Source organism: Triticum aestivum, chromosome 3D, assembly GCF_018294505.1.
Source record: "Triticum aestivum cultivar Chinese Spring chromosome 3D, IWGSC CS RefSeq v2.1, whole genome shotgun sequence".
NCBI classification, from domain to species: Eukaryota; Viridiplantae; Streptophyta; class Magnoliopsida; order Poales; family Poaceae; genus Triticum; species Triticum aestivum.
Genome location: NC_057802.1, coordinates 365,107,067 through 365,128,913, shown reverse-complemented (window position 1 = coordinate 365,128,913; position 21,847 = coordinate 365,107,067). Strand labels below are relative to the sequence as shown.

The window sequence follows — 21,847 nt, the reverse complement described above, 5'->3', positions numbered from 1 at the left end:
TAATTTTACATTAGTATACAAGCCCAGCAGGATAAGAATTCCTAGCTCGTACTCTGGACCAATCTTAGTAGTATGACGTATGTATTACAAAGTAGATATAAAAAAACTAACCAATAATCTTTGAAAGTTCGTAATGATATGGTGCGAAACATATAATGAGATAAAACCTGGAAGTAGGAAATATCCGACCAGCAAGTAGTCATTAATTTGCTACTGGCCTTTGCACACATAACTAAATGTGGGATCGGTATTACTTAAATGCTGAAAAGAATCTTCTGACAATAGCAGTCATCAAGGAAACAGGAGCAGTTTGTGCAGAACTTGGCTATTAGCCTTGGCACGAATTGGTTAAAAGTGTGATTAGTAAGACAAGTACATTAACAAAAACTCAAAGCTTTTACAAAATAATGGCAAAACTGCCACACAAAAGACAACTTTCATAACCAAATATACTATCTAATTGTATCGATTTCCTTTGCTTCCACGTCATGGACGTAGGGACGGACTCATACGCATCGAGCCTGCAATCCGCACTTTGCGCAGCACCATTGGCAGCGACACCGGAGCGAACCGATGTGCGACTTCTTGTCGGCTCTCTTCTTCTATGTCCCAGCTCATGACAACTTGTAGAAGGAATGCTACATCCGTTTTTCCACAACCTAGAATGAAAAATCTTGGTAGCAAAGGAAAATGTCGAGGAATGAGAAAGACCACATGTCGTTGTCTAAATAACATAGTTAGTGTTACAACAAATAAACCAGCACCAGCTGCCTTAACTGGACCTTCAAATCAAGACCTAGTATAATCTGATCAGGCCAAAATAATCAGTCAATTCATGGAACCTATAGTCAATTTTCTAGGAAACATATAGTTAGACTGTCCACTCAAGATCGAAGACTGCAGTTTGAAGGGACTGTCCAATCTACATAAATCATGACCACGTTTTCTACATTTCCTAACAAAAACAACATTATCTGACCATTGGCTTAGGCATATTGTAATACAAATTGCAAACTGCTGACAAGTGTTGACCTGTCGTTGGTTTTTGATGACCATATAAATTTACTTGGGTGAAAAGAAAATTTCAGTCATAGTGATAGCTCCAGCCAACAACCAAAAAAGTAGTCTCATTGGTTATAAACATCGAGCAGTCCAAAAAGTTGTCGGCTCCAGAACAGTATGGAACATCATCATAATCAGATATATACTGAGAATACTGAAAATGTACATTCAGCAACATGAACAAAAGTAACATGGCACACACTTAAATGATGGGGAAGAAACAAAACGTGTTTCTTACAATGTAAAAAACAAGTTCTCTCTTCACTGGTGCAGACACATTATTGCCACACTGGGCATAGGAGTCGCTTTGCAGGCTAAAAATACTACCTCCATACCAAAATATAAGACGCTTGGTAGGCGTGGTACAGAGGTAACACTTTTTTTGTTGGTAATAGCACATAGAGCATAATATAGACAACTAAATGAAGTTCAAAAATGGTATGTTTAATCATGTAATATCATGCATGTACACTGAAGAAACAGATAAATAGTGGAGTGACAGATAATATTGAAAAGCTAATTAATTAGTTGTCTATATTATGCATGCATGCATCAATTCAAACTGCTAGTTGTTGCAGCTACTTTTACAAACGAAATAAGATGGCAAAATAATATAAAGTTTCATCCTATAATTATAAGTGAACTCTGGTTGTAAATCAAAGATAGCTACTATAGGACCTGATCCACGTTTTCAACAATTCAAGTACGCTCTAGCCATTTTCTAGCGACAGAGTTGAATCCCCACCTATGTGAAAAAAATCATTTGATATAGCACCCGTTTTATTACATAAAAAGTAACAATCTCAGCTCTGGTTCCTACTCTAAATCATTTTAATTACAAAGTTGAATACGACGGGTGACTTATTCCTACTCTCGAAGTTTCTCCAAAATCACGTCCTAAATGTTCTGAACTGGGAGAGCAAGAACTCAAATCGAACAAAAAGAAACATATATTCTTCAAAGAGAAATTTGAGGTGCTTCGCATTAATCCATATAGAAAAAGAGCAGCAATTTAACAACCATATGAAGGCACCGCCCACAACTTGCTCAGGCTACTATATAGTGTGCATTGTTCTGGAGGCCATGATCCACCCACAGCAGAATCCCCGACCTTTCTTGCCCCAAAATCAGACAGAATATTATGCACAAAATTATCCAAATTGCTACTAAAAGCTACCAGCCAATAGCAAGAAGAACAACAAAAGTAAGTAATGATGGTCGATGGTAGATATGAACGATGCAACATTCCTGCATTACCATTACAGCCCCTCAAAGTATAAGTCTTCAATGAAGAGTATAATCACCTGCAGTTTGGGTGCCGTGTAAGTCCTCAATCAGCTCTACTATACATATATATGTGACCAATCTTCATGCCCGCTGCGTGGGACTTCCTTAATTGTAGTCAGAGCTGCTCCCACAAATCTTCACAAAGCTCTTCGAATTTTTCACATGTTATGGTGCTCCTGTAAAAAAAATAGCATGCAAGTAAACATGTAGAACTTGCACATTTTTTCTGGTCATGATTTAAGATTACATATTCACTATATAATGGGAAGGGAGAGATGAAAGCAGGCTTGTGGCAAATATGAAAAATGAAAAGCTAAGAAGCCAGCGTGAATTAATCTTGCAAGCTCCACACAATCATGAATAGACAAAGAAGATAACCGTATAATATGGGTCACAAAACTCAAGATAGAATGTGAGCATGGGCACAAAATCACCTCAGAAGCAGAATTTCTGTAACTCATGATTGCTATCATATTTTTATCATAGTCATGATGCTTTCTGAAGCAACCAAGCTAGGTGCATGAGTAACAGAGAGAATCAGTACCTCAGAGAATATTAGTACTTCGGAGCCATGAGCCTTTAGCTTGGGAAGACATTTATCTAGCAGATGTCTTCGCTTGTGCTCTACAAATAAGTGATCGAGGTCTTGACTGTTTTGTACAAAGAACACAAAGTCCTGGTAACTGATTTGCAATAATGTAGCATGACGTTCAGCTTGTTTGGGCAAGTGATGTTCAGTTTGTTCGATTTGATCTTACCAAAAGGATCAACGTAATTCAAGAAATGGGAACTCAATCAAGAATACATTGGTGCCTATCAATACCCCCCAATTGGATTTTGCCTTAAATCAGTGCAGGGGTGGCAGGGGAGCACATGTGTGTGTACCTGCGCGTGGTCGTGATGATCGGTTCGGACGAAGTAGTGTCCTCGCCGGCGTTGCGGAGGAGGTCCTGGGTGGAGGAGCCGTGTTCCGTGGATAGCACACGCTCGGCTGTCAGGGCAGCACACGGCCGGACCAGCTTGGGACAATCCAGGGAGACGGGGAGCGGCTGCACGACGGAAAAAATTGGGAGGCCAGCAACACATTGGAAATCCATCAAGAGTTGGCCTGCAGTGTTGGAGCATATAGTCGATGTGCAGATTCAACTTCTAAAACAAAATCATTTAAAAATTGAATCGTTTACACATTATGAACATTCAGAAGCAGACAAACGTATCATGCGTCTATTCACTGTTGCTAAAATTGTATCTAACCATTAGATGAGTAAGTCACCAGAGAAGCTGTTATGTATATTGAACATGTACTCTAACACTGATGGGTGCTGCCCACACGCCAAAGAAAAATCTTCAACAAAATTAATCAGGCGAGAGCATGCCTATGCCACTGAATTCTCAGGTGACCTGGAGGTTGCTGTTGGCCACAGGCTGAACTTATGAAGAGCGTCTCTAGCAATTAACAACGACATGGCATACTTTTTTTGCGGGGAGGAGAGGAATCCGGACAAAACCTGATCCGATGACTGGAGCCGCCGTCGGACCAGCAGCAAGTAGCCGCGTAGTCCCTATTCTCCCTTCTCTTCTCTCCATCTCACCTCGTCTCCCTCCCTCGTATCTTCTTCCCAGAAGACCGAGTCGCCATGCCATGGGGCGCCGCTGCCGCTGGCCTCCACTACGAACGACCGGGATGCATCCCCACCTCCGCCACTTCCCCGCCTCCCGGAACTCTGCCGTCGTCATCCTGCTACCGATCGGATCGGGGATCAGGAGCGCCGCCGCGGCCGGCCTCCACTATGAACCGCCGGGATAGATCCCGACCTCCGCCACTTCCCCGTCGTTCCCCGCCTCCCGGAGCTCTGCCGCCGTCGTCCTGCTCCCGATCGGATCGGGGATCGGGAGCGCCGCCGCACGATCTACAGCCCAGAAACCGATTTGTATTCATTGACCGAGGACTGCGGGTTGAATCCCTGAAACCACAGGGTTTTATTTGTAAAATTTCTGAACGAAACGTTTTTCTCACTTAAGAAAGGACTGCGGGTTGAATTCTTAACAATAGGGGGACTTTTATGCAAAAAGAACGACGACGTACGGCCAGAAGCAATACCTGGTTTAAAATATATAATATATAATATATATATAGGGAAAGATATGGGCTAATGAATAATCAACTGCGGCCAGCCGGGCATTAGCGTATACTAGTTGACTGCCCGGGCGTTGCCACGGGACACCATACCCTACCAACAAGACAAATGTTACTTCTTCTTCACCCTGTTTTATCTCAAACCAATCCTTTGCTCTAGCTTTAGTGTCGTCACTCTACTTCACTCTAGAAAACTCCAATATGACATGATATGTTAGCGTTTACGATGTGTGTCATTTTCTTTTTGTACGGATTGCTAATGCTCATGTGTTGTTGTTTGTTTATGTGAAAGTTCATATTTTCGATTAACCAGGCCATTCAAACGAAAGGTTCATGTATTTTCCAAACCTGAATTTATTGTGGTAACTCACTCATCAAAGGGAGTGAAGCAAAAGAATACTGAGTTGGGAAGATGAAAACTAAAAGATGGACAAAGTCGTTCTAAAATCTGATAATATAAGAACTGAACATAATTTGGTCGATATATGCTCGCCCACTAAAAATATAAACCAAGTGCATATTAGTTGCTAGATTGTTTATATACAACCTAGAGTGAAGTTTTCTGGCCCTGTATTGCGAAATGCCTTTCCCTTCAGAATTTAAATTCGTTCACAAAGTTCTATGTCTTGCTCCCACTCAACTCCCTTCCTAGCAATCACCATGTCCATTTCCCCACACCTAAGTGCCACCTGAAATACAAGAAGATAAAGTATGATGACGATCTTTCTCATGCTTGGCTACTTCTCTGTCTCATCCTCATCTGTGCGCTTGCAATAGCTTCCTTTTTATGTATGCATTTCTTCCTAGTCCAGTGAATAGTTGCGAGCTCTTGTTGTTTCCTACAAGAATTGCTTACATGTGAAGGGCACGCCTTAAATCAAGGAGGACATGTGACAATCGCAACATCCCTGCAACCCACACTCATTATGTGGATAATTGTGCAATTGAATTTGTTCTGGGCTTCACATCGACCAATGTCTCGGCAGGGGTGAAGGGAATGGGAAAAGTTTAATGTAAACGAAACACAACTCAGAATGAAAAAGCAACAAACACCCCATGAATCTAGCTTTGAATTCACCTTATTAGCGCTATCACTTTGTCATTTCTGTTTATAGGGCTCAAGAAGTTTTAAGACCAGGGATACTCTGCTCCAGAACATCTCAAGTATATGTATATACAAGAACTACATCATGCTATATTATTGTTCCCTAAAAAGAATAAGGAATAAAGTAGTAAAAAAGCTAAGCTTAGATTCATGGCTCCAACTTTATCCAGAACATCTCAAGTATATGTATATACAAGAACTACATGCCATCATATGTGGTACTATATAGAAAAATGACCTTCAGTCTCAAGTAGTATGAGCTAGCAACTCTGTCTTTCCCTCTCTCTAGTTCTAAAGATGAACAACAAAGTAACAAAAGGCATGTGATTACTCTGCTCCTCATCTTTACATGGTTCAGAATTCATACATACGATGTATTGTTATCCATTGTGCTCAGCTAGCTACAGAATGTACATTCTCCTCAGCCCCTATTACTCATTTTATTTCTGATGGTAAGGCACATATATAGCCTTGTGGATAGAAACATAGGGACACCAGCATGCAACATAGCCATTGTTCTAAAAATAATGTATGCATGCACAGAAAGTCTATGCAATAAACAAAACTGAGACTCAGTAGGTACTTGAGTATATATACTTAATCATGTATAGATCCAGTTACACTACAAGTCCTATGTTTAGTGCCTCTTGTAGTACAAAACGTATTAAAAACAACATAGAAAATAATACCTCATTAAGGTGCAACATTTCCATCATTACTTCATGGAGAATGAATTAATGCATACTCCAGTTTACTGAACTGAAAGTGCATGCTCATAAATAAAAATCTACTTGTTTCAAAACACAATATAAATTGACTACTGCAAATAAAATAGCTAGTAGTAAAAAAATCTTAGTAGTCAAACAGAAAGGTCATATGATTAAAACTGTAAGAATATTAAATCGAGGCATTGTAATCATGGAGATTATATAATTCTGCGACAATTCATTTATGATCAAAACTATCTGACAATATTCAAAGAGATTGGTTCACATCAACAAAAGGTAGTCAAAACAATAGTTGGCGGTACACTGGTATGGACCTTAAATATGAATATGAATATCAAGGAAAAATTGTGCTAAAAAATCTTAACTAAAAACATAGAAAACAATACCTAATTAAGGTGCAACATTTTTGTCATTCTTCATGGAGAATGAATTACCATACTCCAGTTTACTGAACTGCAAGTGCATGCTCATAAATATAAATCTACTTGTTTCATAAAATAAATATAAATCGACTACTTGAAGTAAAATAGCTAGTAAATAAACCATAGCAGTAAAACAGAAAGGTGGTATGGTTCCTTAGCAGTTCATATATGATTAAAACTGTAAGAATATTAAATGGAGGTGTTTTTTCGGAACCATGCAAGAGAAGTGTATTTGATCATTATAGAAGAAATAATAATATCTAATCTCACAGTACAAAGCTCAAAAGAAAAGAACGACCTCATCACAACCTACATAGGAAAAGAAGGTAACTGCCGAAACACAAACCGCAAACCTTGTCGGACAGAGAGATACAAAGCACAAAGCATCAGCCTTGAACCATTCAAACATCAAGTTGTTACGTTCTTGCTGAAAGGAGCATGCGACCAAGATAACAGCGAAGGAAAGATTATTCCTCTTGCCTAAAGCGACCCGATACTTGGTAAAAGGTCCACCGTTCGACGAGGAACTGTCGACCTTGAAAATAAATGCTTGATACTCCCAGAACATGTTGTGAAAAATGGGATAAGCTGAGAAGAACAGAGCAGTTATGTTAAACAAACAACTGTGCAAGAAATTTGGCCCCTACTTATACCAGTTGTGCGCATCACACTTAATTTGTTCGACGTGCGATCCAAACGGGAGGATTTTCCTTCAAAACTCTGTTGTATCGTTCCTTCCAAATCATCCAAACAACCAAGACAATGACATTGTTTATCATCTTCATCTAATCGTCGAGATTATATAATCCCACGGCAATTCATTTATGATTAAAGCAATATCACCTGTCGTAGGAGTATTTTCAGCAACAACTATGATGTACTACTACTCCTAGTTTCAGTAAACAAATAAGATAGATGCAGCACTAACATGATGTGGGATACTAAGTACAAGCAAAATAATTGTCAGCGAGAAATATGAAGTTAACTCTGATGTGCTGCTACATCCATCCGTGCGACCTCGTCGTTCTCCACCCCATCGGCCCCACTCTCCTCCGATTGCTGCCCCTGCGCCTATTCATCACAACAAGAAGACTATTCCACATACAGAATGGCGTAACAAACACAACAAGACTATCAGATTTCAGTTACAGATCAAGCAAAACTCTCACAATGTTTACGGAACTGAAAAGCACATTTTCTCGTGGACTACGTCCCAGCAATGACAGATTTACTTTCTTTTTGTAGGAAGTGTCAAAAAATGTCAAACTTATAGAGAAGTATTAGAAGTCCATGCTCATACCTCTTCTTTATCCTGGAACTATTATCCCATCTCCATTAGAAGTTGCTGGAAGAATCTGACCAAAAATAATAGTGCATTTCATAACCAATAAATCAAGATCCAGCACAGGTTTTGTATTAGGAATCAGACCAAGAAGAGAACCGTATAAAATTTGAGAGAATATGCATCTGTACTATTAGTGCAGATCATAATTAAGAAATCAAGCTGGACTTTTTTACTCGAATTCTCTATTAGGCATCAGACGGAGAAGAGAACCGTACAAAATTGTCACACCTACGCCTGTGTCAGCGGGAGTAAGTCGCCTGGCTCAGAATATCCATGCGAGAGAGCTTTGTGAGCTGGCCCCCTGCTTCCTCCTCGTATCTCCTGGGAACCTCACCCCCTCGTTCTCTGAACTCTCTGAACTCTCTCTCCCTCGTTCTCTGAACCTCACCCCCTGCTTCCTCCTCGTATCTCCAATTCCCCATTCGCAAACTCTCATGTATGGCTGTATCTTGGTGATGATGAAATAGATGATTCGGGATATTACAAAAAGTTAAGAAAGGAGAAGGAAGAGAAACTTATGGGTGGTTGTACGTCTTCTATCCCGAATTCCCGATCAGGCCAAAGCAGGCGGCGCTGTGAACTGAATCGCGGAAGGCCTCAACGACAAGCGGGAAACCCCAAGCCGGTCGTCTCGAGGTCGTTGTTGAGCAACGACAGGGTGGAGACATTGCCGTGCTCCATGCGCAGTCCCCGGATGAACTCGTCGAACAATTCTGCCGCTGGCCAACGACGGATCAGCCGGGACGCCGCGTGCCTGGCAAAGATAAGAAGAGGCGGAGTGGGGACTGGGGAGCTTACCTGCGTGGAGGTGACCTTGCAGAGGAGTCACATAAGACAACCACGCAGAGGGGCTTCGCGCGCCGACGGGAACATGGACACCACACAGCTGCCTCATTTGATTTGTGATGTCCGTCAGTGCTTGGCCGGTCGCCCGATCGTCGCCCGGGATCTTGGGCTATGGTCAACCTTGACCTCCCGAACTGTTGTGCAACCTCCGGTATAACCTCATCAATAGAGAAGGGGCCCGCTTCCCATCTCCCGGCGGCTTGACAAAGATGAAGCGCGGCGGAGCGGCGACATGGCATAGGGTAGTGCGGTTGGATAGGGCGGTACGCCGCCTGGATCGTTGGTGGGGGAGGGAAGCACGCGGGTGGTCGCTTTTTTCACGTAGGAGACGTAGGAGCGGAGGGGGGGTCCAAGAAGGCCGGGGGAGTGAACAATGACCATCACCAAGTTCGATTCTGCTTTTAATAGTAGAGAATAAATATATGGTGTATGGCCTGCTAAAATTTGTTGGGGGGGAGGGGGCGAGTGATTGGCAGGGGTCTAGCCCCTGCTCGCCCCTCCGTGTCTCCGCCCCAGCATGGAGGTACTGCTTGTGTTACCTCATGGCTGCTAGCTTGATGCTTACTTGATGTTTGCCGGTCACTGTTTGTGTGCACAGGCAAGCGAGTTTGTACAGGCGGCGCGGCGTGCAGGCCAGCGAGCCATCTCTTTGCAACCTCCCTCGCATCCAAGCCGTTCGAGTGAATGTCCCAAATAGAAAAGGAAGGTTTGAGAGAGATAGGTGTGTTGACAGGTGGATCCCATGTCTAACTTAACGGTCAAGGCCGTTTGTGTTGACTTTTACTTCCACATGGCACTGATCAGTGGGCCTGGTATGTCGGAAATTGGATTATTTGGCTCCAAATCGATCATTAGTGTTTACTAAAAAAATTAGCAAGAAAACCGGTTGATTTTTGAGGCGCCCAAGAAATATGGTGGCAATTCCAAAACTAAACTTGAAATGTGGTGGTTGTTTGCAATTCACTCGCTTTTGTTCTTCAATTTCACCAAAAGTCAACATTTGGTCTTTTGGGCGACATTTGGACCCTTGGGTCTCAAAACCAGACAACTTTCGTCCGAAACCGAAGCAAAATTGTATTGAGGCTAACGTGGCATCGGTTTTTAAATCCCACCTGCACATCAGCAGTCAAAGTCAAAATATCTCTCTCGGGATGTAGGAGCAGCACACTGGCAATCAGCAACAGCCAATAACCAGCAACGCCCCCACCTTCGGCTACCTCCCACCGCCGATGCATCTCATCACTGTGCTACTCGCAACCTTCGACCCTCACCATACTTCACCACAGCACCCCCGCCGCTCCCTGCGGCAACCCACCACTCGAGCCTCCCCTCCACTGACATCCCATCCGGAGGGTGCCAATCACCACCGCCATGGCCTTGCTCCGTCAAGCAACTGGCCGATCCGAGCTCATCCACCTCCTGTGACTCGCGTGATCTAGACGTTGTGATGATCAATTTGTGACTGACGTGATGAGGAACGCCACGACGATAGAGGTGGGTGAGGTGGGCGGTGACAATCACCTTGGTAGTGAGGCCTAGGTAGCCAACACCAGGCATGTTGAGGTGCGTCCATCGTCTTCCTGATGCAGTTATCGTTCTAGCCTCAAAAGCACAAATGCTTTATGGCATTAGGGGAGGAGCTTCACACGCTTTTGTGGGTCAACATTGATGTGAGAGAGAGTGTCTATGCTCTTGATAGTCCAACCCTTCCGCCTTCATTGAAGAAGGGTGATACTATATATGGTCCACTAAAAATTGTCCACTAGATCTCTTGCAAGATGGTTCGAAGCCTTCTTAACAGTCTCTCGGACCACACCCCTTTACTGGTTGACTCTGGTGAGGCAACGCACGTGGGGAATAAGAATACCTTCTCTTTCGAATTAGCGTGGTTTGAGAGAGAAGGCTTTTTTGATCTTATAGCCAGGGAATGGGCTAAAGATTCAGGAGGAAGGACTTCAATTGAGAGATGACAGAATAAGATACGACACTTGCGAAGTTTCTTGCGTGGGTGGGCTAAGCATCTCAGTGGTATTTATAAGGTTGAAAAGTAAAGGCTCCTTACCCTTATTCAGGCCTTAGCTGTAAGAGCCGAGTCCATGGTCGTAGATTCAACGGAACTTCATGTTAAATTGGATGCGGAGATGAGATTCAAAGAGCTCCTGCGAGAAGAGGAATTGAAGTGGGCATTGCGGGCGAAGGTTCGCAAAGCGGTCCAGGGGGACGCCAACACTCAATTCTTTCATATGATCGCAAACGGCAAGCATAGAAAGAAAAGGATCTTTCAGCTTGAGCAAGACGAAGGGACGATTATAGGATAGGAGAATCTAAAATTATACATCACTAATTATTATAAGCAGCTTTTTGGGCCTCTGAAGGATAATTTCGTATCTCTGGATGAGTCGCGGATTGAAGATGTCCCTCAGCTTGCTTCAGATGAGAACGATATTTTAACTGCTCCGTTCTTGGAGAAAGAGGTGTTTGAAGCTATTTCTCAGATGAAGAATAATAAAGCTCCGGGCCGGATGGATTTCCAGCGGAGTTTTATAAAAGGTGCTGGCATATTATTAAAGGGGATTTGCTTCCGATGTTCCAGGATTTATTCGCTGGACAGCTTCACTTGTTTCATCTGAATTTTGGAACCATTACTTTGCTTTCTAAGAAAACAGAGGCGGTGCGAATTGAGCAGTTCAGGCCTATCTGTCTTCTGAATGTAAGTTCCAAAATTTTCACCAAGGTTGGGACAAATAGACTCACGCAGATTGTGCATTCTGTGGTGCAGCCGTCCCAAACTGCTTTCATGCCAGACCGAAACATCCTTGAAGGGGTGGTGGTTCTGCATGAAACGCTCCATGAAATCCATACGAAAAAACTAGATGGGGTTGTTTTCAAAGTGGATTTCGAAAAAGCGTACGACAAAGTCAAATGGCCATTCCTCCAACAAGCGTTGAGGATGAAAGGTTTTGATCAAGACTGGAGACAACAGGTAGAATCTTTCACGCAAAAAGGAAGTGTTGGAATTAAAGTGAATGATGATATAGGTCGCTATTTCCAAACACATAAGGGCTTGAGACAAGGAGATCCAATGTCACCTATTCTGTTCAACATTGTAGTCGACATGTTGACGATTCTAATAGGGAGGGCTAAGGATGCTGGCCAAGTAGGTAGCTTGGTACCTCATCTAGTTGATGGAGGTGTATCTGTCCTACAGTACGCAGATGATACAATCATCTTTACGGAGCATGACTTGGCAAAAGCGAGAAAGATGAAGCTGGTGTTATGCTTATTTGAACAATTGACCAGACTAAAAATCAATTTCCACAAGAGCGAATTGTTCTGTTTTGGAAGAGCCAATGAGGAACAAGAGGCATATAAGCAATTGTTCGGTTGTGAATTGGGTGCTTTACCTTTCACGTATTTAGGTATTACCCATTCATCATCGTAAGCTAACAAATAGAGAATGGAAGTGCATTGAGGGTCGATTTGAGAAGAAATTGGGCTGCTGGAAGGGCAAATTGATGTCGTATGGAGGCCGTTTAATTCTCATTAATTCGGTTCTCACAAGTATGCCCATGTTTCTTTTGTCTTTTTTCGAGGTACGAGTGGGAGTTCGGAAAAGACTTGATTTCTACCGATCCCGTTTTTTCTGGCAAAGTGATGAGCTGAAGAGGAAGTATAGACTAGCTAAATGGGACATTATTTGTCGACCGAAGGAACAAGGGGGTCTAGGTATCGAAAATCTTGAGGTGAAGAACAAATGTCTTCTTAGCAAATGGTTGTATAAGCTTTCTCGAGAGACCGAGCCACATGGGCACAGATTCTGCGTCCTAAGTACCTTCAATCCAAAACTTTATCCCAGGTGACAATGAGGCCGATGGATTCACCTTTCTGGAAAGGACTGATGAGAGTTAAATCGGTCTTTCTTAATCGGACCAAGTTTGTTGTCGGTAACGGTACTTCTACGAGATTCTGGGAGGATACCTGGCTAGGGGACACGCCACTCGCGCTTCAGTATCCTTCTCTCTATAGTATTGTTCAACAGAGAGATGCAACCGTTGAGTCAGTATGTCAGTCCACGCCTCTAAATATCAGCTTCAGGAGAGCGTTAGCCGGTAACCGTTGGGAAGCTTGGCTCCATCTTGTGAGAAGATTGATGGATGTTCAACTTTCTCAACGTCCGGATCAGTTGTGTTGGAAGCTTACTAGGAATAGAGAATTTACAGTTAAATCCATGTATTTGGATGTTATTAATTCTAGTTCTATTCCTACTTCAAAACATGTTTGGCATGTCAAAGTTCCCTTGAGAGTTAAAGTGTTTATGTGGTTTGTACACAAACAAGTCATTTTAACTAAGGATAACTTGATTAAACGCAACTGGATTGGATCCTCTCGATGTAGCTTTTGTGACAGGGATGAAACAATCAAACACCACTTTCTCGATTGTCCTTTGGCAAAGATTCTTTGGCAATCAGTTAACATAGCCTTCAATATTACCCCTCCGAATAATATTAACACGTTATTTGGGACGTGGTTGGATGGGATTGAGTCCCAAACAGCAAGACACATTCGTGTAGGAGTATGTGCTTTATTATGGGCTATCTGGAATTGCAGAAATGATTTGGTCTTTAACAGAACAACAAATACTCACTTTTTGCAGGTTATCTTCTGAGCCACTGCGTTGATCCGTATGTGGTCGTTACTCACTCCGACGGAGGCCAGGGAGCGTTTGGTTATTGGATCTATCCGATGAGGGATGGTAGCACGGAATATTTTCACCCGGTTTGGATGGCGGTCATGTAATAGGATAGGCAATTAGTTTTCCTATCTCTCTTTTGCCAGCCGGTTGTGGCTTTTATTTTTGTTCCTTAGCTCTTTGTGAGCAGCTTTTGTTTGAGACTTTAAGACTATTGTTGAACCTATTTTCTTGCTAATAAAGGTGGCCGTATGCATCACTCTGATGCAGAGGCCGGGGATGTCCCCCTTTTCTAAAAAAAAGCTTCCCTATGACTCAAACATAAGATAAATATAGCAGTTAAAACTGATTGACATCTTTATCTTCTCTTGCTTTGTGGGGGGAGGGGGTCGACCACCTTTATTGTTCAACTATGAGACTAATATCTGGCCATACATCTTGTGAACATTATTCCCTCTAATCACTTGTTATTTACACCAAACCAATTTAGGGGCCAAATTATCCATTTACGAAGCCTACAAGCCAAAATGTCACCGGAGAAGATCACCGCCGTCACGTGGTAACTCTGCATCACCTCTAGACGAGTCAGATCCGGTGTGACTTGTCAAGAGGCTCAAGGAAACCTCAACGGGCTCATGAAAGGAGCACGGAAGACGACTCCTCAAAAGCGCAGAACTGTATTTCTTATAGACCAATAAACATGCAAACAATATCAGAACTACGCTCGATGTGCTTGCTATTTTATCTGCAAATAAGAGGGGAAAACATTAAGGGAGATTGTTGTAGCATTTAGATTGGTTGAGTGAAATTTACCCAGCATACCACCCCAGTCAAAAGGAAGTTTGAATGAGAGACACATATGTGAAGTTAATACTCATTCATAACTTAAGTTTCTTATGGAAGGATATGGCTGGTATGTTTTTTGACGAAAATGGCAGGAGCTCTACCTATTCATTAAGATACGAAAAATGAAAATAACAATACAAGAGTGAATGTATATCTCACACGTGTGAGATATAACTTGGCTAGTAAAATATCAGTTCACGTGTAAACTCAAAATTTTAATTTATCAGGGACTTGCTCTCCCATTCAGATGGTGGCTGCTAACATTTTACGTGCACATGGTGGGACCAAGTTTAATGAACATTTTTGAAATATATCAAACCTTGCTTGTCTTATATTAAATCTTGTGCAAGCGTTTGTGGTGAGATACTAGCTTGTTTGATAATATTATATGACCACAAGGGAGAAGCAAAATGATGGACTTGAGAATAAGAGATGTGTCTTACACAATTTTTGTCTCTTCAAGCATAAGGAGAGTGCATCCCCTGCAATAGTTGAACGTGAATGCTAATGAGTAGATGAAATATAAATTTACTGAAATTTATGGAGCTACTATACTGATGTACCATAAGTTATCACTATTATTACATTGATCCCATGTGAAGGCATGATGGAGTTACGATGCAAGTTTTAGATCGCGAGTTCCTATGGGAGGGGATTTGTAGCACGCAGATGGGCACACAACCCCTTTTTCTTTTGGTTTTTTACTTTCAATCTTTCGTATGTTGTAAATAAAAAGTCTAAATTAAGTTTCATTTTGCATATTCGTGTTTCTGGTGACGAGTGCTTTCAAACGAGATCCATTTTGAATACGTTTTGACGAGTTTTTAAAAACATCGCTAAGTTTTAATTTTTGAAACTTGATACGATACGAGCTCTTGCAAAAAAAGAAGAAACTTGATACGAGCAACCAACAAAAACCCAAGTTTCAGAACTTGGGATCGGCGCTTCTGAAACTTGGTACGAACCACCGACAAAATTGGAAGTTTCAAAACATATGACCGATAAAATTGTTTGTTTCAGAAAATAAGACTTAAAAGGTGCCCGTGTGCGAGACCGAACATCTTTGCGGATCGTGAGGCAATCGGGCGGCGAACATGGCTGGGCAGGTGCGTGTCCCACCCCTACCTGTAGCCACTGCAAGTTTTTGTAGTTCCTACCTTTGTTACAACCAAAGTATGATTCATTTTGCAAACTTACATTTCTAGGACTACTGATGGATCAAATTAAGCGAAGGAGTTTCATTTGACGAGACTACTCAAAGGTGTCCCTGCAGCAGCGAGTAGTGGAGCGGCTCGTCCAGATCTGGTGTGGCTGCTTCCCTTCTCCGGAGGGTTTGGTCTATTGGTGGGAGGTGGTGGCGTGCTGCCACTCCGCGTGGGACGGCAGGCACTCCTAGTTTGTGGTTGTGTTGCAACTTTGTTGAGTGGGTCAGACTCAACAGGGGCGGTAGATCATGAGATGTGCTCTCAGCGGTGGATGTTGTGGTGGTTGGGTTGCAGTTGATGGTGGGCCGACATGGGAAGTTGGTGGCAATGCATCTCCGAATGAGTTCCCGTTTGTGGCCTTGGCTGATTCTGGCAACGGCGACACTCGTGCGAACCGCTATCTTTCCCGAAAGCTTCGTCGTGGAGTTGTGCTCCTACCTCTCCCCGTGGACTTGGCTCTGGAAGGAAACTTCAAATCTTATGGATCGGGCTATGGAGGTGTCTTCGCTCCTCTCTACTGCTTGGGGGCATCACCTTGGAGCCACGTGATAAGCAAACTATGGATGATAACTTCAAGTTGAGGAATGGTTGTGCAGCGGCGGTGGTCATGCATCGCACATAGCTGTCGGAATCGCGAAAAATTGGCGGCGTCAATACATGAGTGACTTTGATCGTGCTGCTGCTCAAGCACCTGGTCCTGAGCTCCGGGTTGAAAGACTAGGCATTGTCCGGATATGCTCGGACTGGTTCTTCATGGTGAAAACTTAGATATGGCCTTGGGTGGTGGATACGGTTACTGGCGGCGCTTGAGCCTCGCACCCTTCGTGAAGGCAATGTTGTTGACCTCGTTGTTGTCCATGGGGTGTCATGAGATGGTTGATGCAGATATGATCATTGATGTACTTTGTCGATCAGGGTTCTCAGTAAAAAAATTACCGCCTACGCATAGCTTTGGTCTTATATGACTTTGCTATTTGCCGCCTTGTTTTTGTGTGCATGCATTGGTGTTAGTTTTGTGCATCCTAATTATGCAGGTGCCATGTGTATGCTTATCATGTTTGTATCCTCCTGATGCTCCATTTTAAGCCAATAAAATCCATCCATTGTAGAAAAAATATGAAAGAATGTCGACCAGATTTAAGAAGAGGTTTCTTGCGCTCATTTTAACGAAATGGAGCCAAGGGCGGCCCCTTTGATATAAGGAAGTTTTTTTAATGAAGGCAAAATATTTGACTCATCAATTAATTAAGTAGAAGAGAATTGTCTAATTAGTTAATGAAAAACAGAAAAAAGATACGAATAAGCCACATGCAAACTGTTCACAAAGCATGAGCCCCATGACACAAATGAACCTTGATACCTCTACATTCCAAAAGAACACCTCGACCAAAGACAATGGAGCCAACAAAACCACAGTGACACGTCAAAACCATGACGACAGGCCAAGAGACTGAAGACCATCCATCAAGAAGCCGCTAGCACTTTCCCTAGCGCGCCACTCTTCCTTCCTTTGCCCATGAGAGATTTCTCCTTTAGGATGTCGGCACATGGGCAAACACCAAAGTTCTTGATTTTGCCCCTGGTTGGGGACTCCAGACCAGGAGGCAAGAAATTGCCTTGCCAGATCTAGGAGTAGTCGGCTCCAAGCTGGCGAGCAAGCCGCAATTCTCTTTCGCTAAGAGAGAATCGGAATTAGGTGCCAACACACTTGGCGCAACAACATCGTCAGCCACAAACACCACATACCCGATGGGTAGAGGTGACTGAAGAACCGCCACACCCCAAGCGAGCTCACCTCATTCAGAGTCGGAGGAGGATGGCGGCTGGGCCATGGTGACGCGGGAGGGCGGGACACGCTAGAGAAAATTCCTCTCTCGCCCATGTAATATGTGTGTGTGCGCGCGCCTTGGAGATTTCGAGATGCTCTATCCTTTGATCAGAAGAGCTACTATAGGAACAATTCTTATGAATTGAAATCCTCCAAAATTCGTATGAAATTCCTTTAGCTGAAAGAGGCCCGTAAGCCGTAGCGGGCCTAACTTATGTACCAACTGATGTTTTTACTGACCAGCTCCCTACTGTAAGTTTGTGCAAGCATGCCACTTAGAAAACAAAAATGTCGGTATCAACTTTGAACATGAAACTGCGTAGGACTAGCGCGGCACTGACGGGGGAAGTCCTACAGCTGATGGAGGGTTGCTATCATCATATGCCGTCGTCCACTGCTACTGGTCACATCCTGGTTGCCAACCCCATAGGCCATAGCTCAACGTCTGACTTGGTAAGCCGTGTATGAATGCGAAGCTTCGGAGACCATAGAAAATGAAAATGTTCTACTACATTGCATATCCAGCTCCTATTTTCTCTTGTTTTAACGTATTTGGAATGGTCAGTCCTGTTGCACGATTTCTACACAAATGTCAGTCGTGACTGAGACGTGCCAGTCGACCAATAGCAAGCTGACTACAGGTCAACGCGTACTACCAGCACGCAAGACTTTGATTTTGTGCCTCGCAAGCGCGCGGAAAGACATTCTATCAGCCCAACAGCCACCACGGCGAAGTCGCGCGAGCGGTTCGCCAAGAAAATCCGAGATCGACCGCAGAATCTATGCATTAAGCAGTGCTGAAGGGGCAAATCACTAGGATTAGAGTGCATAGTACATACCGCACCGGAGTTTGTTCGCGCCATCGTCGCAGACGCACGCGAAGCCCGTCCCGCCGTGCTCCTCGATGCGCCCGTATCGGCACCGTCCGCCGGACTGCTCGCATGCGCCGCACCGCTCGGACCGATCATCGTAACGCATCTGGAACCCACCGCTGAGCGCCTCACGGAGCGACGGGTTCGCCGGACGACGCGGGCTCATCAGCACCGGCGTCGTCACCGCCTCCTCGCACCCGTACGCGCGCGCGTCGCCCGTGGCCCCGTCGTCATCAGGGAGCACGTACCAGGCCATGCTCTGTTCCGGGCACCCGTCGAGTTTCACGGCGGAGGGCCGGGAGACGCCGGCCTTGCAGTTGTAGAGCAGGGTGAGGTTGGAGTTGGAGGGCGTGAGCTGCAGCGATGAGCGGGGGTCGACGGAGAGGCTGAAGCTGAGCCGCGGGCAGGTCGTGTTCCAGGCGTCCACGTCGGCGAGGGAGACGGCGCGGTTGGCGTAGTCGATGCGCAGGACCCTGTACTGGTGGAACTGGACGTCGAGGATCGGGGTGTTCTCGTTGCAGGAGACGCCCAGGCCCGGGTAGCCGCAGTTGGGCCCGGAGTTGGCGAGCCAGAACGGGTAGGCGATGCTCTGGCCGCCGCAGGTGGCGTTGCTGCAGAAAGCGGCGGCGTGGGCGTCGGCTGTGGCGAAGGGGAGCAGGACGAGGAGGAGGAGGAGGAGATGGTACATGGCGTGGATCGCTGAGGAAGAAGACCGGAACGGGTGCCTGTGCCACGGCGATCGATCGAGGGAGTAATAAGGCCGTCGGGCTGGGTGGAATCGATCGGTTGTTCTACCGTGCGTGGAAATTTTTTGGTGCCAAGAGGAGACAACGACCACGAGTCAAGGGAGCAGCTGATCCATTCCACGACCTTTTCCAACTTGAGGGGCGAGGCGAAGCTACCGGGCTGTAGCACCGGAAGATTTAGAACTTTAGTCTTTAGCCCACGAGAGCACACCACATCACCACTTTTTCTTTTTCTTTTTGAGGGAAAGCAGCACTTTCTTTTTTCTTGAAACAAGGCAAAATATTTGTCATTTTCATTAATTAGGAGAGAAGTTTTAACAGGTACCCGTAAGGCGGGGGAATGGAGTCTACTCTCGCAGCATTACATTACACAGGTGTCTAGTGCGTGCAAGCGTCCAAATACGAGCCTCCTCCTTTATCCTAGCAGTGACCATGGTCGCCGTGGTAGTGACATTCTCTTGCATTGCGCTCATTTCAGAGTTCCCAGAAAACAAGCATGAGCATGGAGGCTAGAGCCTTCCTCGAGGGCCCCCTATCTAGGATAGTCTTGAACCACCATTTGAAAGAACATGCGGTGCCCCATGTTTGGTTTTGGTAATTGATGACAATCTCTATGGTTCTTTGTGGGGTTAGGTTGCGGTGTGCAAGTTCAAGTAAAGCATCACGAAGAGATCAAATGCTTGAAGCCATTGTGATGACAATGGACTTGTGAAGATGTGCGGAAGGGTGGCTCACCCATAGTGGAGTATGGGGGAGCAATCAACTAGTCTTCATCGAGCCAACGCAATCAAGAAAGGTGGTCCATCTTGAGGGAGTCAAGATCGTCATCATCTAGCTCAAGTGGACCATGTGCAAGGCAAAAGTTTGCTCTTGATAGGTTTTCTATTTTACCGGTCTCATGACGGTAGTTGGGAGACCGGGTTACATGATCGATTGTCGTACTATCAAGGGGGGCTCTCGATGAGTAGCTTGATTGTATCGTTCATAGAGAGCTCAAACCATTGCATCCTTGCATCATCTTTATTGGTTCTTGTTTGGTTCTTCTCTTTGTGAGTTTTGGAGCTTATGGTCATCTTGATGACAAGCTCGAGTTCATCGAAAACGGAGTTCACTCGCATCTTCTATGATGTTTTCGATGTTGGAGGTTATGCCGGTTCTTCTCGGTTGGAGGTTTCACTCCTCTATTTGTTGGCATACTTCCCCTGCCTCTTCTTACTATAACCAGTCGCTGTTTTGATGCTACTCGTCGTCTTGTATCCAACAAGCTTGAGTTTGCTCAATTCGGAGCTCATATGAAGAAGTTTTGGCAGTTCTGTTTTTCTCCCTGCGGTAGTACCGCGGTGGCAGCGGTAGTACCGCTTGTAGCGTCAAGCGGTAGTACCGCTCCAGTACCGCTCTACTACCGCCTTGATTTTGGGTCTGCTCTTTTCGTGTCGGGTTCAGCGGTAGTCGCGCGGCAGTAAGGCACGGTAGTACCGCCTATAAGCGGTAGTACCGCTCCGGTCGAGCGGTAGTACCGCTACTGCACTACTGCCACCGTACTCTGCTCTGTTCTGCCTCCTTTTGTCCCGTGTTCTGCTCCTCCAGCGGTAGTACAGCTGGGGTGAGCGGTAGTACCGCTTATCGGCGGCACTACCGCCCCAAGGTTCTTGTGTTGTTGCTCCTTTTCACTGCTTCTTCTGCCTGAGCGGTAGTATCGCTCGTGGAGCGGTAGTACCGCTCGTGTGCGGGCTGAGCACATAACGGTTGGATTTTTCCCCTTCTATAAAAGGGGGTCTTCTTCTCAATGAACCTTATCCTTTGAGCTCGTGTTCTTCCCCCATTGTTGACCTTCTTCGAGCTTGCTAACTCTCAATCCCTCCATGGATTCTTGCTAGTTTTTGAGGAAAAAGAGAGAGGAGATCTAGATCCACATTTCCACCAATCACTTTCTCCTCTATGTGAGGGGAACCCCTTGGATCTAGATCTTGGAGTTCTTGGTGTTCTCCTTCTTGTTCTTCCTCTTATTTTCCTCCCTAGCATTAGTTGCTTCGGTGGGATTTGAGAGAGAAGGACTTGGGCACTCCGTGTGCCCTTTGCCATTGCATTTGGTGCATCGGTTTGAGTTCTCCACGGTGATACGTGGAAGTTACAAGTTGAGAAGCTTATTACTCTTGGGTGCTTGGTACCCTTGAGCTTGTTTCTCTTGGGTGCTTGGGCGCCCTAGACGGTTGGTGGTGTTCGGAGCTCAATCATTGTGGTGTAAAGCTCCGGGCAAGCGTCGGGGTCTCCAATTAGGTTGTGGAGATCGCCCCGAGCAATTTGACGGGTTCCGGTGACCGCCCCCAAGGGTTGCCAAAGTGTACGGGTTCGGTGACCGCCCCCAAGGGTTGCCATTTGTACGGGTTCGGTGACCGCCCTCAAGGGTCCCTTGGTGGAATCACGGCATCTTGCATTGTGCGAGGGCGTGAGGAGATTACGGTGGCCCTAGTGGCTTCTTGGGGAGCATTGTGCCTCCACACCGCTCCAAACGGAGATTAGCATCCGCAAGGGTGTGAACTTCGGGATACATCGTCGTCTCCGTGTTCCTCGGTTATCTCTTACCCGAGCTCTTTACTTATGCACTTTACTTTGTGATAGCCATATTGTTTCTTGTCATATATCTTGCTATCACCTAGTAGTTTATCTTGCTTAGCATAAGTTGTTGGTGCACATAGGTGAACCTAGTTGTTGTAGGTTTTGTGCTTGA

General features: G+C 44.8%; 2 protein-coding genes across 17 annotated transcripts; both read right to left on the bottom strand.

Annotated features, from left to right (window-relative positions):
• Positions 1 to 291: 291 nt before the first annotated feature.
• On the bottom strand, positions 292 to 4,302 carry LOC123078936 (uncharacterized). Of its 16 annotated transcripts, none has more exons than XR_006437786.1 (5): positions 3,858 to 4,288; positions 3,235 to 3,457; positions 2,894 to 3,032; positions 2,367 to 2,525; positions 292 to 673 (listed from the first exon to the last, which is right to left on the bottom strand). XR_006437786.1 is itself a non-coding variant. In XM_044501588.1 (4 exons), exons 1-4 carry the CDS (start codon positions 4,084 to 4,086, stop codon positions 2,508 to 2,510), a joined length of 609 nt encoding a protein of 202 aa, XP_044357523.1. In that variant the 5' UTR covers positions 4,087 to 4,288; the 3' UTR covers positions 292 to 2,507. The 16 variants fall into 16 exon arrangements, 6 of the variants coding, with proteins under 6 accessions (XP_044357523.1, XP_044357524.1, XP_044357521.1 ...); XR_006437787.1 differs by having other exon boundaries at positions 292 to 659; XR_006437784.1 differs by having other exon boundaries at positions 2,367 to 3,032.
• Positions 4,303 to 13,933: 9,631 nt separating this feature from the next.
• On the bottom strand, positions 13,934 to 19,264 carry LOC123078935 (LEAF RUST 10 DISEASE-RESISTANCE LOCUS RECEPTOR-LIKE PROTEIN KINASE-like 2.7). The gene is made up of 3 exons (XM_044501585.1): positions 18,341 to 19,264; positions 14,912 to 14,950; positions 13,934 to 14,367 (listed from the first exon to the last, which is right to left on the bottom strand). Exons 1-3 carry the CDS (start codon positions 19,059 to 19,061, stop codon positions 14,153 to 14,155), a joined length of 975 nt encoding a protein of 324 aa, XP_044357520.1. The 5' UTR covers positions 19,062 to 19,264; the 3' UTR covers positions 13,934 to 14,152.
• Between the last annotated feature and the right edge of the window lie 2,583 nt (positions 19,265 to 21,847).